At 38.5% G+C, this 19,719-nt stretch overlaps 1 protein-coding gene across 2 annotated transcripts in view; it reads left to right on the top strand.

Annotated features, from left to right (window-relative positions):
• The window catches only part of mdga1 (MAM domain containing glycosylphosphatidylinositol anchor 1), a 204,209-nt gene that overhangs the window by 57,357 nt on the left and 127,133 nt on the right, over positions 1-19,719 (top strand). For both annotated transcript variants that reach the window (XM_085391380.1, XM_085391300.1), the window contains exon 4: positions 16,412-16,586. In XM_085391380.1, the coding sequence (XP_085247506.1) occupies positions 16,412-16,586 (175 nt within the window). The remainder of the gene's footprint in view (positions 1-16,411; positions 16,587-19,719) is intronic.

Genomic DNA, 19,719 nt, shown 5'->3' with positions numbered 1-19,719 from the left:
GATGATGATGTTGTTATAATGCATGAACACCTCCTCAAAGCTGGGAAAATTCAACTTTGTTTACATGTAGGGACTATTTTCACTGCAGCACTTTCAGGCAAAACATGCTGGTGACTGAAAACACTTCAGGCAACATGGACACATTTTATCATTACCATCAGTTGCCCTGTACGCGGTAGCATAAATAATATGAATCACCAGTGAGTCATTACTTATGTTTATCGTGTCATTCTTTTGTTTGTTGTGGTTAGTCACATAATCTCTTAATTTACTCTGTTTACACTGGAATTAACTAAAGCCATACTTTCCTTTGTTCACTCTGTGAAACATTTAAGCCAACTCCAAACTTGTTACACACACACTTTAGCACCCTTTTAGTATCATTTTTATCTCATTTGAATGAGCAACTGATGACCGTGTTTCCACCTGCACATTTCACAATAAATATTACTCTTCCTACAGTATTGTTCAAAATGTTATTAAGCCTATAGAGAAGGATTACCTAATGGCTCTTCACTAAAATTGTGCTGAAGCTCAAGGTCGTGGTCACACTTGTCATTTTACAAGCAATAACATGTGAAGTGAGGTGGTTTTCTGAGCCATCTCAGCTACAATGCCACTGGTGTTCTGGTTTTACAGGGAGTTTAGTACATGAACTCTGTTTTACCTGCAAAAGGATGTATTTTAACCAAAACAGTTACCATTTCTTAAACCAATCCAGTGTAACCATCTAAAGTATTCAGAATAAGTTACTCTCGTTGAGTAATGCAAAGGAATACGTTACAAAATACATTTTGGGCCATGTATTCTGTAATCTGAAACAAGTAGTTTTTTTGTGCCTTATCCTAAATAAGGAAACATTGAAAACAAAAAGGAAAAAAAAGATGTTAATAGTTCAGACAGGACTGGAATCCCAGCTTGATGGGCAAAAGCCTAGCGATTAGCTTATGCCTCTGCCCACCCACTTTTGAGTCCAAAGGAGCCTAGAGCGTGGTCTTTCCTCACTATTTCTGTAAATACACGTATATATCTTGTATGTGACAAAGAAGGAGAAAGAGATTCAGTACATGTAATTTTGCCCTTTAAAATGGTTTTGATGAGTAGGGGCAACTTTATATAAAGAATCTGCTTTCTGACTTCATATCATCAGTTAAGTTCTACGGAGCGATTAAAATGGAAAAATCTGTACTCTGTACTTAACCTCCTAAGACCCGCACTCTTCCACGGCATGCATTTTTAATTTCTCTTTGATATTTGGGCTGATTGGGACCCGATGAATGTAAAAACAAAGAATTAACAGATTTTTCTTTTTTTTTTCTTTTTTTTTTTTTTACCAGATTTTTGTTCCTAAGAAAAATGAGAGCCTCATATGAAGATATTAGTTTAAAAATTTTGATAGAACAGCAGCAGTATAATGACCTCAAATTGTGATGTCCACATATGTGGACGTTAGGTCCTAGGAGGTTAAACTGTTTCAGTTTAATTATAATACCTGCATTTAGCGAGGCTAACTCTCCAGCTACAGTAATGCATCTCATGTAAATGACAAACTATATTATTATTATATTATATCTACATTGTACTATAAAAATAAAGTTCTCAAAACTAGCACAAGAATGATCACATGTACTGTGAATATAAATAAGTAATGGGTATATATTAACCTACATTAGAAAGAATTGAAGAGGATGAAACCATTGTGCATGCTAGGCTTTGCGTGCATTAGTAATTTGTGTACTTGAAGGAGGATTGCTTTAATCTTTTATAAAGACATATTTTACATACACAGTATGTACATATAAGCAGTCCTTAAAATATATGACCATACTAACACCAAATATACGCATTAACAAAGAGTGAAAAATACTTTCCAAACAGCACGCTCATAAAACTTGAGCAGGAGGTGCAGTCCACCTTCGACCCATCTGGCTCCCTGGGTTGAACCCCAGTGAAACATTTTGCATCAGGATCTCTCTGTGAGCATACATCTGTGTGAGCGTACATAGCTAGATGAAATGAAATGAACTGAGGTGACTGTGGAGGGGTTGTGTGTGTTGTATGTACTTGTGTGCAAGTGTGTGAGGTGAGAAAAGCAGTGTTCCTCACGGGTGCATGTCCACTGGCATCACATCAGCATGAATAAAACAGCGCCTGTGTCTAAGCCTTGTTTTCTTCTATTTGTGTGTATGTGTAACTCGACGATGGATGTGTATGAGAGTGTGTGTTTAAAAAAAAAACACAACGAAAAAGGGCTTGATTGCATGACTCTGCAGATGCAAAACAATCATTTGTACGAAAGGCGCAGAGTCTAATTACATACCAAACTGTTGACCTTACCTGCCCATACTAAGAGTGGCTGTCTTTCCCATTTGTTTCCTCCAATTCTCTCTGTCTCTGTGACTCGCTTGCTCTTGGATACAAACATAGACACACACACATACAGATGTAGACTTTAAATTTACAGTCCGCGTTGTTAGAAACAAATGCAACTTTTAATAAAACTTTTATTTTCAGCAACGCTGGAATAATCATTACACAAAACATACTCTGCATAACACATACTACACAAGTTCATTCCCCTAGAGCATTTCAAAGCTGTAGGAAATTGCGTCAGTGATTGCTTGTTCTCTTGGTCGGAGGTGGAACTGTATTTTGAATAATGATCACTTTGGTCACATTGTCAGAATGTAAAATATATATAGCGTGTGCACAGACAAGATGTACAGTGCCTCTGGCAAAGAGACATCGGTTGAGTTAGTGCATGTGCTGCCGTCAGTGAGGCAATGTGTATGTAGACGCAAAGTTAGAGACGGAAAAGACAAATAAAGAACTAGTAAAGAGGTGCAGCTCAGGAAACATTTGCATTTCTCTGTCATTGCACCAGAAATGGAATGAGAAGTAATATATCTTTATTATATCATTCACATTCAAAGTCGAAGAGGAAAATATGTATGTAAATTGCTTGACAATTTTATAGACATTCCAAATAAAAATAAAAATATGATTATTTAGTCGATCAAATTTGAAGAAAATAAGTTAATTACTATGGCCACTGTGCTTTTGTTCATTTAGACATCATTGTGAGTATTATTAAAAACATCCAATTCTGATTTAAAACAATCTAAGCCAAGGTCCGAGCACTTCTAAACTTTTAGTTGCTTTTGTTAGTGTTAGATTCCATGATGTCAAATGGCACCTGGACCCGTTGAATTTACTACTGAGCTACTCCAAGTGTAGAACAGTCAGTCACCTTGGATTAAAGAGCAACATCCTGATGTTTTTCTAAAACCACTCTTTACAACATATTTTAGAAGCTGAAAGCCACCAGCTGTCAGACTTGTAGGGTCATATCCATGTTGTGTGAAATGAAGAAATAAGGATGTGGAACAGGCTGATGGACCAGAGCTGTTTAGCTAGAGCTATTTGAAATTATTAACTCTACCAAAGGTTATGGGTTTTACCCAGCTTCGTAATGCAATTTGCTAATGTAGTAACAATAATAATTCAAATGAACAATAAACTGGAATGTAAATTGAAATCACATACAAAATGCACTACAAAGAGAGGCGAAGACAGAGCTAAGATACAAACACAGAAAGAGAACATAATGGGTCAGTGTGGGGTCAATAACAAGGAATTATGGCGGCACTGGAGAAGTCAGATCCTTTCTTAGTTACATTGTGCTATAGCTGTGTTGGTTTCTGCCTTAATTATTCATTGTGCAAGTGCAGGATACAACCCTCAGAGATCTGGCTGAAAACGACATAATATTATTACAGTTTCTGCACATTTGTGGGCAGCCCCTTACTGATTTGATTCCTAGCTTCCACCACATCCCAGAAGTACCATTTAAGTACAGTGAACTGAGAGACCAGACTGTAATGATATGAGCTGTGAAGGACTGAGCGTTGCCATTATAAGATGTTTACAGTGGACAGAGTCAGCAACAATGCTTTTGAAGACTTCAACATTATATTACTATAATTATAATTACTAAGGGGCTCAAAAATACCCTAAACCCTTCCCTAACATCAGGATTTATGCACACTAAGTATTTATGCCAAATTCTGATCCTTTCATCTCACTGTCTTTCTGTCTTTATGTGACATGAGTGGCACCTGGTGTGTTCATCTGATGCTGTGGTCCATTAGGGGCCCTCTAAGCCCGTTCTTTTAACCGGTTATTTGTTTTACTGTTGCCTTTCCATCAACTTGACCGAATATGGTGATTTTTCTCTGAACTCTGCCATCAATAAAGCATTTTCACCATGAGCCACTGCTCACTTTTTCCTGTTTTGAACCATTCTCTGGAAACTTTAGAGATGGTTGTGTGTAAAAATCCCAGTAGATCGGCACTTTGGAAAAATCCTCAGTCAGCCATACCATCAACAACCATACCACATTTTGTTTGTTTTTTATGCAGATTTGGTCATTTTTCAGTTGTGCATACATGCTGCAAATTGTTTCATATATCACATCCAAAATAATGTTCTTTTGGATTCTGATCTGGTGATTGGAGAGGGAATTTGAAGGCCATGTTATTGAGTGATTGCATAAATTAAAGTTAGCAGCATAAACCTGTTACTGACAAACAGATGTGCTAGTGTTTTGTTAGTGTTTTATGCTACATTCATTAAGGGAACATGAAACACATCACATACAAAAACCAGAAAAAGATTTTTACTGTTACAGTGGACGTAAACGGTGAGAGTGCTGACCTCTGTCCGACTGTGCTCTGCTTGAATAGCACACTGTAGCATTCTGCACTGTGTCCCATTGGGGTTACAGAGTTTCCACTGATCTCCTTTGGCTGTATTGAGAACTTGATCCTCGTCACCCCAGCTTCTCCTCCATCCATCCTTACTTCTCATGCAGTCTCTTCCTTACACATATTGAATCTCCAGTTCTGGCAACACACAAAGTTGTGGTTTCAGGTATTTTTTTTCTGGTACATTACATTTTATACATTAGTCATAGTGACTAGACTAAAAATGAAAGCTCACAAAGCCGTTTTTGTCTGTTTGCTCTAACATGTTGCACTTTTGTAAATGTTCACAATAGGCATCCAACCTATAAGGCTCAGGGATTCTTTGGATGAAACGACTCTAATATTAATCTAACTTATGATGTTTTCAGCCACAAAAAGATAATATTACTACTTAAAAATCATGTTCTTGCAACCTGTAATAGAAAAATACAAGTTAATGCAAGTTGTTGTACAATTGTCTATACACGTAGTTTGCTTATAAACAGAAGTCTTCTTTGTAATTTGTTTAACTATTATCTGACACATGTATGAACTGTCTTTATCAGTATATAGGAATTTGGGGTGTGAAACAGACTCTTTGTATGATCCTTAGTAGAGAAGAAGCAGGTTCAGAATCATAATTTTATCTTCTGTGAAAGTAAAACTACTTTCACTCCAGACAGACAGCAGATATTCTATGTATATGATAAGCCGAGCTTTATAGGCTGGGGGTTTCTTTTTCCTTTGTTGCCACATACCCACAACAAAAGAAAAGAAACCCTTCTGGACCCCTTTGGACTCTTCATAAAGGTTGAATAAAGAATATAAGAAGACACTAGGAGTCTTACAGTCTGTAATTTAACTCAGATTTCTACCACAGTCCCTCCACCAATTTCATGCAATGTTCTGGGGATTTAGCTTTTTCTTTTCTCAACCTCTACCTTTACATGTATACACATGAAAAAGTAGGGAATAGTGCTCTCTCTTCATTACTATACTTTCCATATTTGCACTTTGCAGGGCAGAGAGATCCCACAGCAGAGCGATAGAGCCTGATATATATTTTTGCAGTATTCGTCTTATTATATTAGCTCTGCCTGAAATTCTTTTTATATGAAAACTATATGATGCACTATGACATGTGAAAACGTGGCGAAAGATTATTAAAAGAAGAATCATCAGTATTTTCAAAACTAAGAAATATCTAAATAAAGTATAGTCAAAACCTTTTAAAACAGTTTATGCGGTGTTATCTTTCTTAGCAATTGTATAAAGCTACCAATGTTTTTTACCTATATATGTATAGGTAATGCTTTATGTTGTATATGCACAACTTGATAACAAAGTAAAAGTGCCGCTTTGTGGGTAGCTCATAGTGTAATACATAGAAATATTACAGAAATAATCTTATTTCTTTTCTGTTGGATCATTTCTGTTTGTTTTCCATAGGAGTAGAACTGTTTTCATCTTATTTTGGAGATGGTCGCTTTATTCTGTTGAATGTTCACCTCATGAAGAAGAAAAAGAGATATGACAGCTACTGCAGTGAACTGCGTCCTTCCCCCACTCCCCATCCTAACTGGGAAGTTTGTATTGGCCTCTAGGTGTTGGCAGACAGGCAAGATGTTCCAAGTGTTCTGGCAGCTTTGTTATTATTTATGGCTGTACTCTATTCTAACACGAATGTCCTCATAATGCTCTGTTTTCACCCTTCAGAGAAACAATAGACTTACAAATTTATGCTGACAACATTTTAATGCATTTATTAATAAACACACCCACTCCATAGCAGACCACACTAACTCTTTAAAAACATTAGGGCTTTATATTTTATTAATCACGAGTTGTTTCATACCAGTTCAGAGTGTTCTGCCTGTCTCTGGTTTCTGGCTTTGTGAGGGAGCTACTTGTCCCACATTTTGATGAGTCGATTTAAGATCACAGGAATATGATGTATGAGTTCTGATTGGCAGTGGCTTTTCCTACATTTTCAGTCTACATGTATTACCAGTAAAGGCTTTTATACTATGTATTATTTTTTAATGCAAGGACCATTTTATTCGCAAAAACTTTCATCTGTGCCTTCTCGGAGCGAGATGATTCACTTTCTCCGCTTTTTCTCTCTCACTTCAGCTTGCTCAGAAGAAGGAGGATCCAATTTAGCCATGTGAGGCCAGCCCAATAAATAGCTTCTTTACTGAAAATGAGACTGATTGAGGGTTTATCCAATCCTTTATCAAGACTGATTGTTTACTTTTGCCTGAGCTAGATTGGATTGAAATGGGAGCTCTCACTCTGAACCATACAGAGGAGAGAAAAATCTAATCATTTCTTTCTCTGTCTATGTCTTTCTTTGTCTATGTCTGTTTTCCTCTTTTTGTTGCTGCCTTCTCCTTCATATTGTCTCAGTCTCTGCTTTCTCCTTTTTATCACTCACTACAAGTCATTTCTTCCCTTTACTCTTCTTTCGTCCTTGTCTTATCCTTCTCTCTTCCACGCTTATTTTTTCTTCATCCTGTCCCTGCCTATATCTCCTTAAATTCCCTATTCCACACTGCCTCTTTTTCTGTTCATTTTAAGCTCTCGCTCTCATTTCTATTGTCTCTATACTTCAGACCAACTGCAACAAAGCATATATCAAGTCAACAACAGTTTAGCTCACGGACCATCTTACTTTGGGAAAAGTCAAACTGTATGCATATTGTGTTCGCAGAAAACAAAACAGCAGGCCCATACTCACCTCTTTGTTTTGTTTCATGGCAAAAAAGGACCTTTGACAATTTTAAAAGAATGAGTTTTTCAAGACAAGGTGACACGTTGCCTTTCTGCTACGCTGTCCTTCTGCCAACCTCATTGGTTATACCCACAAATATTGTAAGACTCTTTAAAGAAAGAAGGAAAAAGAAATCAAAGTATGTACACAAGGAAAAAAAAAATCAGTGTTAGAGGTCACCTACAAGGTGCTCGTAGCATCACTCAAGTTAACTCCTGAGACAGCGGGGCTTTTAGTTAACAAAGCACTGTAGTCTCGCTCACAAAGCTTTTCTTGTTACACACACATAGAGCTCGCACACACACTCTCACAGCTTCTTCAAAAACACAATAGGAGAGTAAATGGTTTTTCTGAAAGTGATTCCTACCTCCTTATTATTTATTCATGGGTCTTCTGGTCATTGCAACCTTGAGACTTGCATGGGTGTGTGCGTGCGTGATGAATTCTATACGAGGAAAAGGTAGAGAGAGAATTATAGATGAGAAAAGTGGAGAGGCAGAGAAAAAAGAAGTGGGAAAGAGGAAGGAATGGAGGGAGGAAGATGAGGGCTGCGGTCTGGAATATGGTTTTGGATTTCTGCCCTTGAGGGGTGAGTGGAATGCGATCGATAGTGAGGCTGAAAGCAAGGCTGATCAGGTGGCAGCACGAGGCTGCACAGGCACTCAGCAAGAACACGACCTAGACACAAACAAGGTCACTGCTTGACCCCTAAGTGGATGGAGAGGAAGAATGAAGAGGAAGATGAGAGCAAGAAAAAAACAAGAAAGATGGAGAGAAGAAGTCTGAAAAAGACAGGTTAGGGGAGGAAGAAGAAGAAGAAATGGACTTGGAACTAAAAACAATCAACTCTCTCCTTTTTTTATTGCAGTAAAAAAAAAATACAAGGATATGGTGAAGGGACATGAAAACTTTAAGGACTCGATGAAGGAGATAAAACGTGATTGTGATTAACTTGAAGCATCAAAAAATTGCATAAATAATTGGTAACATGTGTAAATAATCTCTGCATGACAAAGCCAGCAAAAAAGACAAGCAATCTTTGACTTACTTTCATGATCTCTTTGAAACCGTAAGAAAAAAATATGTTTCGGCATACACACCACCCAGGTAGTTTCACTTTTAGACATGTGGTTGAATAACAAAAACATGTCTGTCATCAAGATTATGAATGTGAATACCAACTGAAAACCAAGAACAAATGAAAGACATCTTGAGCAGAGATAAGAAAACAAACTCTAACAAGATAGATGAATCGCAATGATAAGTGCTGCACGGTGCAGAGGACATGCTGACCACTAATAAAGGAGAAGGAGAATCGAGGCATGACGATGAGGTGGGAAATTGTGCTTATTATGTTTACGCTTGTAGACGGGACTACTCGAGTGTATTCCAAACTCAACAGCAGATGACAATAAATCACAAGATGAGGCAGAACATCTGCTTCAGATCTTGTATTTCACATGCTCCATAAAAAGGCATTGGTTGCGATCCATTTTGTATTTTGGAAGGTCATTCTGTTGTTATGCTGTCTACAGGCTTAAGTATTTAGAAGCGTTCACATCCACTGAATGAAATGTATGCTTCATTTATTTTAAACAAGTACAAGTGGACTTTTTTTTTTAAACTGTTATTTTTCATGGTAGTTCCACTCAAGTTGTTTGTGAACATGCTTTCAATTGTGTTCACAAACTTTTTTTAAGCATTTAAAATTGACCTTTGGCTGGGCCAATAAAGAATAGTTATATCTTGTCCTAAAGACACTCCAGCACCGTAAACTATTATTAAAAGTTTATTTAAAACTAACTAATCTAATGAATCCAGTTTAGCGATCTTCAAGGCTCTCATGCCTTTTATTTCCATCTTTTTGGCAGGTTTGTCTTGCTTGCTTTAGGATGTTGGAATGAGAAAACTCCCTTTTTTAAAAGGAATTTGCAAAACATGCTTCCATGTTTATGTCGTATTATTACTAAATAAAGAACAGTGTGAAACTGTCCAGTTTCATCGGCTTATATTGGAATGACTTATTGTTTGTTAAAGAAGCAATTTTGAAGCACTACTGTTAGTTTATAGACGAGCGGATGCTTTGAGGCCAAGCTTACTTTTAGATCTGCTGTTATGAGCTATTCAGACTTCTTTGATTAGAAACTAAACAACAAACAAGTGAATTCAACAACCCAAGGCCTTCTCCAACTTTTTGTTTTTAAATCAATGCCTAGAATTTCTCTTTTTCACTGTGCTATTGTACATACATTGTAATTTTCTACTTTTTCCTTGCTTCTTATACATTTATGGCATTTGTGTGTTACATTGCCTTTTGGCTTCATGAAGATGTGTTTGAATAGATTAGGATATATCTACTCGGCTAATCAAGTCTGTCACATAGGGATGCCTCTTTAAAGTGTAGCTTTTGTGTCATGTCTACATATCACTTCACTCTTGTTCAGCCAAACAGCTTTTCTGTGAGTGCAAGGGTCACTGTCCTTGACTGCTTGAGACATTGAGTGAGAACACAAACACCGCATCAAATTAGATTTCAAAACAAAATACTTGTGCTGCTGATGTGCCTGGATGAAGACCTCTGTATTGGACTCTTCCATAGCTTTTCTGTATGTTTGAGTGTCTCTGGAGTGTCTGCTGCCGTGGTAACACACACTGTGCTTTGTAGATGAAACCCTCTCTGAGACTAAAAATAATAAAGTTAAGGTCTAAACGTCTGTTCTTACAAACTAAAATGAAACCACAGGAAAATAGCAAAGTCTGTATTGACTAGAGACTAGACAGTGAGAGACAGGTATGTGTGCTTGTTTGATGATGTATGTTTTATTTATAAAGTATACAGGGCCGGCCCGTGGCATAGGCCGTATAGGCAAATGCTAAGGGCGCCGTCCATCAGGGGGCGCCACGCCAGTGCCACAAATGTTGAAAAAAAAAAAAAAGTTGGTACTATTATTTCTAAATACAAAAAATAATCCCACGTTAATTAAAATGCAAAGTAAAGCTTATTTAATAGAAATATTATTTGTTACAACATTACACTACACTGCTGATGTAGGGGGGCGCCACCTAAAATCTTGCCTAGGGCGCCAGATTGGTTAGGGCCGTTTCTGAAAGTATATATAAAGTAATATTACATTTTAAGATTGTTTTATTCTAGTTTTTTTCAGGCACTTTCAGAACAGAAGCAGTTTGCTGTGGCATTTGGAACATCATTATGAATGCTGTGAATGCATCCAGTGATTTCCTGATTAAGATGTTTGCATGCGTGGGATACGGGTCTTGGTTCGCAGCACAGGTGTTGCATTTGTTTCCCACTTTAAATGATTTGAGCTCTTTGTGGGGAAAAATGTGAGATAGCTTTGTTGAAAGCTAGAGCCGCAGAGCTTTTTCAGTCTAAGCACAGGTCAAAACCGTGGATGTTCTGACTTTATTGGTTGATCTGTGCTTTAATTGATATCGTAGGGCAAAGTAATCCATAAGATTCTTTTTCTTCCCTTGTGTGTAAGCCTTCTTCAGTTTCTCATTTCTCAGCAGCCTGACATCATCTGATCAGGACATACTCAAAAAAAAAAAAAGATGGCTATGCTCAAATTTCTCCATCCTATGCCGTGCTTGTAATAATTAGCCATTACTCATTACAGCTAACACATCCAACATGAGCAGAGTGTGTTAGGTAGCAGCTGACACTGCAGCTGACGGCTGTTGACACTTTGGAGAGAGCTCTGTATATCTGCTGATGCGGTCTGCCCCTGTTTGCTTTCTTCTGACTTAAACCATCTGATGGTCAAGCAAATGTTGCGCAAACTATTGAGACGCTTCCAGAAATGTAAATGGTGCATTTCTTTTTACTTGCCCTCAAGAAGGCACATTAACCGAATATTCATAAATCACAAGTTTTGAAACTAAGAAAGTGTTGATGTTAAGTGTTTTAACATCTGTATGCTATGCAGACAAATGTAAATGACTTTGTTAACACATGCATTTATTTTTATTATTTTCAAGATTATGACTTTTTTGTAAATGCTGATGATTCTTCTGATTCCTGTAATGTTATCACAGCCTTAGTTTCATATTACAGAGGCAAAAAAGAGTGATAAAGGCATCCATATTGTATGACAAGGTTAGAGAGAAGGATGATGTGTTCAATATCAATGAGTCAGTTTTATTGAACTTTTTCTCTGTGATCTGTGCACAGAGGCATGGCTGATGTTCCATACAAACAGAGTCATTTTTTTTTGTGTTTTTTAATGGAGTGATACACGGAGAAAACTGGGAACCACTCTAAACAAATATGTTTATTCTATTCAGGGGTAAAAGGAAAGAAAAAGGCCTTAAGCTCATCATCACATAGTAAAGGAGTTAATGGAATAATAAGCAGTAGACCAGATTGGGATGCACATAGGCAAACTCTGTTCTTTAACTTATATTTATTACTTGCCGTTGCTGCTAACTCTTTTAGAAACCCACGTATTCCAATTCTCCTGCAAATAACTCTCCATCCACTTCTGCTCTGCTGTGACAGATAATTAAAAGAGATATTTCTATGCAGTAGATGTTTTGACTTATGCTGCATGTCATCCACACCTTGTCACTTTTAGTTATTCAATAAAGCCATTGTTCATAAACCAGAGCTGAGATAATTACTTCAGTGTTTATCAGTTCAAGCTGCTGCTGTCAACCTGGACTATGCCTTTTTTCATCATAATTTTACTGATATTCTATTTATTTTCACTCTTTCTTTCCCACACTTCCCCTCAGATGTTGCATATTCTGTGCTTGTGCGTGCATTCATGTATGCCTTAGTGCCTGTGTGTGAGTGTGGGTCTGCATCCGTGCCAAGTAGTATTCCCCGATAACAGGATTACCATCTTAAGCCCATTCACGGTAAGTGAGCCAGTTGGACGGATAAAGCACTGTATCGTCAACTCCGCTGGTGCTACGTCAAGAAGAGAGTTAGGGAAATTGTGGAAGGCAAGCCTAGCAGGCTCTCTGTGAGTTACTGAGAGGGAATATAAAGGATTCAACTTCTGTAGCGCCACGGGAAGCAGTTGTATAGAGGTGGGAAAGCCTTGCAAGCTAAGCTTTGCTTACAGTGATGTCAAACATGGAAGGATTAAATTTTCACTTTGCTTTACTGAGCGGTTGTGCATGTCCTTGTTTTAAAGGTAAATCTCTCTATTAAGTGTGCAATTTGACTTATTTGAATCAAAGAAGGCAATGTAGTTAAATTACACTATATTAGTAACTGCAAACGTAATTGACTTTAGGTGTGGAGCACAGCAGATGTCCACAGGAGTGACCTGTCCAATTTGTGAACAACATCCAATTTATTCACCATCTGGTGAAGAAATTTTGTTTGCTTGCGTTTTATTTTCATTATTTGTGGCCTGTGAGCTGAAAGTTGCAGGTTAGCATAGATAGGAATATGGTAGAAACATCTCAACAATCGTTTTTCTAGCTAAATGTCAGTATTAAGGCCTCTGATGTATTGTTGTGTTGTTCTGTCAGTTTCCAGTTTGAACAACAGTGCAATGGTGTCTTACAGGCACTGGACCATATCTGCTAGATCCTGCTGATTCTCTCTGATGTGTCAGTTTGAGGAGTGAAGTGAGAACCTTATGGTACGATGCAGAGAGGGAGGAACATGTTTGTGTCGTGTCGACATGTAAAGTAAAAATGTGAAGGGAAAATGCCAGAATCATAGAGGGACAGAATTAAACAGAGACGGGCTGAGAAAGAAAGGAGGTAATAAGGCAACCACACACATAGAGACACACAGTCGAAAACAAATAGAGAAATTTGACAGTTCTCTTCTCTTCTCCCTGTATCTGTCTCATTTCTTCCTAAGCATGCCATCAATGTTTCAGATCCATATTCATCATGCATAATTAGTGCCTGCTGTGGTTCTCTCTTTTCCTTTTCCAGAATTTCTGATTTCAGGCTGTATCTTTTGCCAGTATAGGTACAGTAAATCCATTAAAATCCAATACAACAGCTCTATAATAAATCCCTCCTTTACTCAAAGCTTATAATGTTTAGTTTTGTTGTCACTGTGAGAAAGAGCCATTTATTCAACTGTCTGGACATTTTGGAAGGATGTTGAACATTAAATGCTCTATATTAAGTGTACTGAGGATTATAAGCTTCAAAAACTGCTTTTTATCAGGGCCCTTGTATTGGATTTCAGTAGTTTTAGCAAGGTGTGTGTTTCTAATCCACTTGGACCTGGCATTGTTCAAATTTCCAACTGTAGTATGGATCACAGCATATTTACTGTGGCTGGTGAAGCTTTGAGCTGCTCAGAAAATGTTAACTTGCTAGTTGGGTCGCAATATGTTTGACACTGACAACCAGGTTTGTTTATTTGAATCAAATAAATACGAAGCGTCCATGATACTTTCCAAAACAACTTATCGAAAACATTGTTGCTGCATTATGCACATGGCTGGAGACGACTGCTGCTGAAGGTACCAAGAGTTCACCTTTAAGGCAAAGTTAAAAGAGTGTTTCACTAAACAATATTAACTCAAAATTATGTTAGACATATCATATGATTAAATGGATAAGTTATCTGTCTTAATGGTTTTAATGGTGTGGAAAGTGTAATGCACTGTTTGGAAATAAATGCTCTAAGATGAAAATACTGTAGACAAATAACACATTGCACTTGGCCACTAATGGAAAATTTACTAGCTTATTTACGTCTGACCATTATTTTAGTGCATTCTATGACCACATTCAAAGAAGGCCTAATGGCCAACCCGCCCACCTTCCTTACAAACACCAAGTGGCCCCTAAACCTTCACCTGAAATATTCTGAAAAGGTTGTTCTTCTTTCCTTGGCGCTGTTTCTATGCTCCTGTTGAAACATCTGTGCCCTAGACAGCACACAGATCACCACCTGAATACAGAAAAAGTGAACAAAACTGCCGCTTTTCATGTCAGGCTCAATCCAATGGGACACCAAAACTTCCCTTCACATTACACTTCTAACCGAATGTAAGAGCTAATATTATAAGTCTCTGACTCAACAAATGTGTCTTCATCTCCCAGCATGTGCATGGGGGAGTAAGTCTGGGGAAATATGTGTCTTTCATGTGTGTAAATGGAGGTGTATGTAGACACAAAATCTGATGACAAGTGAGTGTTTGGCTTTCCTGTACTTTGTAAAGAAATAAAAGAAAGGTATCGAGCAAAGTGACCAGACAGGGATAAGATGAGGGACTAAGAGAGATATCCAGACCAATCTGTCAGGACTGTAGTAGGGGAAAAAAGGCACTGGCTATTGAAGGAAAAAGAAAAGAGAGGGGTGTAGAGGGAGGGTGAAGGAGGTCAGAGAAAGAGAGTGCAGGTGATAGTTTTAAGCTGCTGGTGTCGCAGGCAGATAAAGGCTTTTCTGCCGCCTGGTTTGTCATCTGCATTGCGCACAATATCTCCCTTATTCACAGTATCACCTCCTTCTATTTTGCTTCATCTGCCGCCCTGGTGGAGCACACTTCATGCTCACTTTCACTCTCTCCCTTTGTGTGTCTCAAAAAGGTCCACAAAAGACACCCACACACAAACATGTGCCCTCATCCAAACTAGAGCCACTAAACCGTGGACAGACAGGGTTCGCTTCATTGCTCACCTTGGCCGGTTGATCAATGGCAGCCTGTCTCCTCCAAATCCCTCCCACAAACAGAGCTGAATAAACAGACAGAGAGCATTTACACAGGCACTGATAATCTGCTAATCCATATAACCTGTTTTCTAATCAACACACAGACAGACACACACATATATGTGGGAGTGAATTGGTAACCAGATATGATGTACAGATCCAGGAACACAAGCAGACTAGAGTGCATGAAAACGGTAATGCACACTTCCACATACAAACGTTTGCATGGACACATACAGACAGTCACTCTATATCAGTGACTTTTGCCTATTATCCTCTCTGACCTCCTTAACAGGACATAGTTGATAGTCTTGCTGAGGTTGATAACAGACAGTAGGGTTAATAGGGATTAATGGACTGTATACACATAGTTATGCAGATACATATGCAAGAGCAAGCCATTCCAGTGCTGATGAGTTTTCAGGCTTTTATGCATCTGTGTGTGTGCACGAATGTTTGTGGGTTTGATTATTCAAGTGAAAGTGTCATGTAGCTGTCGGCCGTGCGGTGCTCCCATGGCTTGATAGGATAACTGAAGCGTGGAAAAGCCATATAGAATTTGTCAAAACTCTTAATGGTCTGAGTATCACAGACACCATGAGTACACAGCTTAGTGCTGTTAACTTCCTCTCTATGGAGAAGGCAGATTTTATCTCAGTGAAAGAAAACTATGTATAATGTTAATTTGCTGAATAACTTAATTGCCGCAGAAAATTAGAAAGGACTTTCAGATCACTGTTTTAAAACAAATCATGCTGATAAATGAGTATTTGACCTACCAGACAGATATTTACATTAACTTCATTTACTGACAGTGATGCAGTCTTTTTTCCTTCTGAGGGTCGTACACACTTAAAACTTGCAATGCACTACTACTTCAGTGGGTTGCTAGCATTTAGTGAACATTACAAATTGTCTATCAACAGATAAGAACACTATCTTGTTGTGCTTTGCCAGTGTTTGTTAGTGTCACCACTGCGTGATATTATTTTATTGGTGTTTTTATAAGAAAAAGTCTCTGCTTTATAAGAAAGCAGAGACTTTTTCTGCTTTTTTGTTTATATTTTAGTTTTTCATGTTTTTAAAGAAGTGCATTTTTGAAGAACTTTGCTCTGTTGCCTTCTCAACATCTTTCTGTTACACTTGACTGATTCTGTCCTTTAACATAACTCACTGCCTTCGACAGCACTTTCGTCTTCTTAACATCTCCACCCTTCCCCCACTCTCTTCAGGTACGGTGGACGAAGACAGCAGGCAGTGCGTCAGACAAGTTCCAGGAAACATCCATCTACAATGAGACACTACGCATTGAGGGCATCCAGAGGGTGCAGGGAGGTCGCTACTACTGCAAGGCTGACAACGGGGTGGGGGTGGCTGCCATCAAGTCCATCCGTGTAGATGTGCAGTGTAAGTGGGCAGGGAGAAAAAGAAAAAAAAAATGCTCCTTCCACTTCAAGACCACAGCTGACTTTCACTACAGCTATTCCCACCGTTAGAAAAGATCAAGATGGAGAGAGATGGAAAGATTGCAAGAGGAAAGATGAAAGACTGATTGGATGGATGATGAGATTTCAGGTGGGAATGGCTTCCAAGAGTATCTGATGAATTATAGGTGGGTGGATGAAGTCGGATTAGGGGGAGGGGTGATAGATCAAACAGACCTGTAGCATTGGGATACTATAGATAAGAATGCGCAACACATTATTTCATTGAGATATTAGCCATAGGCTTGGGTTATAGAGGACACATTGGGACAACAGTGGACAGTTTACTCCACCAATAAAGGTAAATAAGGTAGGAAGGGGAAAAGGCGTTTTTTGTCAGATACTCTTGGGGAAATGTGAAGTCTGTGGCACATATCAAGAGTTTAATAACAGTTAGTCCAGGCAGTACGGGCTCCCTAACACAATGTTTCTCAACTAACAAATGTCATGAACTCAAACAGGGTAAGAGAGGAAAAGTAACATCTACAAAATCACATTATTGGCTGCTTAGTCTAAGATGCCCTTAAAGTTTCTTGATATTTTTTAAATATCCTCTAACTTGCCAATGCCAGCCACAAATGCCAACCAGCTTATCATTCAGAGATGACCTCTCCTTTTTAGACCTTCTTTGACCTGTCCTTGCAGACTTCAGTTTTACAATGGGACTTATTAGACTGTATCTTGAAAAAAGGTACTAGGCAAAGGTGCAAAATTCTGCCTCAAAGTCTACTTCAGTTCTGCTTCAAGGCTTAAGCAGGTAACAGACATTTTTGAGAGTGACACTCCAATGTTGAAGTGGTTTAACCTGAAACACTGTACAACATTTTTAAGATCTGTTGCAGTCAAATAAAAATAAATGTATGCTGGAACTGGAGAAAGAAAACAACTGTGAAAGGCCATGTAATGCCAGGACTGCATGCTATTTGTGCATCCACAGTAATTGATAAAATTCACTTAACATGTTTGTTGAGATAAGAGCACGATAACATGATCCAAGGCCACTTAAATGTGACTTCGGTCCATGTTCCATCATCTATTTTTATGAAAAAAAAAATGCTTTTGAAATATTATCTCATGCAGCCAAAGTTAGTATCAGCTTCTGGAAACACTTTGTTGTGCCTCCTTAAATGTTAAGGTTAACAGCACTGCAACATTACCTCACAAAAAATGTTGATATCATTTACTTACTAATACTCAGAAAAAAATATTATTGATGATTTCAGAGATATTTATAAATTTTGTTTTCTAAACCCCCCCCCCCATTGCCCAACTTTGACTGTTTAGATGCAGCATTGTGTTGTAGGGGTCCCGTGCTGCTGCCTGTTTCACTGCCCCACTGTCCCAGTGAGTCAAGGGTCAGGTCATGGTGACAGGTTGATTGAAATGCAACTACATACTCAACACATCAATACTGTTATCCACTTTTATTCTTTCCTGGCATCTTAAAATCCTTATCCATTTGTTATGGCTTCTTACTGCATAAATAGTGTCTTTCTTCATTGATTTAATCATTTTGATGGTGGGTTTATAGACTAATAGAAAGAGGCTGATCTTAAGAGAAGACCCTATAATGTAACGCATCCATTACCTGCCTTTCTTTTGCTTAGTTCAGCTCTTTTTTTTCCTTCTTGGTTTGCAGGGCATTATGTCTACCTCCTTCAGTGCAAATTCCCAAATTATTTCACCTGTGCACTCACACAAATACACACATCTACAGACACACACACATACATATTCGCACCATGCTTGTCCCTGTAGAATTTGTCGCTTACCCACAACCCTGGCTCAGGCTCTTAATGGGGCTCTCCCTCCTCCCTCCTTGTTCAGTCCCCCTTTCAGCTGATAGTGTTAGTTCTCCCCAGGCACTAGCTTGGCCCCTGCTGGGGAGCTGGTAATTGCAGGGGGCTTGGGTAGTAAACAGGTTGCATTGTGAGTGTAGTTGTGACAGGAGCTCTGTGAAGCTAACCAGCTCTGACGGCCAATGCTTGTTCAATTCCCCTTCCCCCATGCTGCGTTAGACCCAGCGGCAATCAGCCAAGCTTCCTACACAGGGCAACTTTAGTGCTAGAACGATGTAACAATTAGCCCAGGCTACTGGGGGGAAAAAAGGAAGAGAGATATATGAAAGTCGAGGTGAAGATGGATGGGAGAGAGAGAAAGGGGGTTCGAAAGAGGAAGGAAGGAAGAGGGACAAGCAGGGACGAAACAAGGAACAGCAACCATCTAGGTTTACTGTTTACGTGATATGAAAAATCCTTAAAGGTCCTGCATGGAGGTCAGTTGAAAAGAGGAAGAACGCCCCCCCCCCAAAGTATATTTTATGTATATAAATGCATGCATGGCTAGCAAATTAAATGACACAGTGTGGTTGGTTCGTATGAAGCTGAGCCATTTTCCATCAGAACTTGGAAGTAGATCATATTCTTCTTAGAACAGATACTAAAAGTTACTGCAGCTTGGCACAGTGTATGATTCACATTAGTTTTATATATACCAATGTATTCAGTGACCCCTTATGCACTTCGGATACAAGACTGGGCTGATATTTCAGGCAGATACGTTTTTCTATCTAATGTAAAAGTGTCTCTTGAGTAACTAAATGAACTGGCACCCACTAAAAATGTTTTTATAATAGATAATTAACTATAGTGCCAATATAGTGCAGAGGGATTGCTATGATCATAGCTATTAAAAGAAAAAGAAATCAAACACATAATCTTAAATGAATTTTAGTTATCACTATGACTGCTGCTTACTTTGCCAGAATCAGCAATACTTCATGTTGCCAAAATTTGGATTTTGTAGCTCTAAACCGCTTACAAGATTGCAGCTGGTGGTAAACACAAGAGACAGGTTCAAATAGGTCATGTCAAAAAATGAATAAGAGACATTGCAAATGTCTCTTATTCTGGGGTTTTAATGTCTGGGGTTTTTTCTAAAGAAATGATGCATAAGAACCAGAAGGGTTTTAGATTTGTAGTCCCAGCAGGAAGAACGAAACTGTGGAAAAAGGAAACACAGTGACACTTCTTATCTTGTTTACCACTGCCTTTGCA

Source organism: Rhamphochromis longiceps, linkage group LG1 (assembly GCF_057381845.1).
Source record: "Rhamphochromis longiceps isolate RC_006_pf linkage group LG1, R_longiceps_female_GT1.1, whole genome shotgun sequence".
NCBI classification, from domain to species: domain Eukaryota; kingdom Metazoa; phylum Chordata; class Actinopteri; order Cichliformes; family Cichlidae; genus Rhamphochromis; species Rhamphochromis longiceps.
This window is presented reverse-complemented; position numbering and strand designations above follow the sequence as displayed.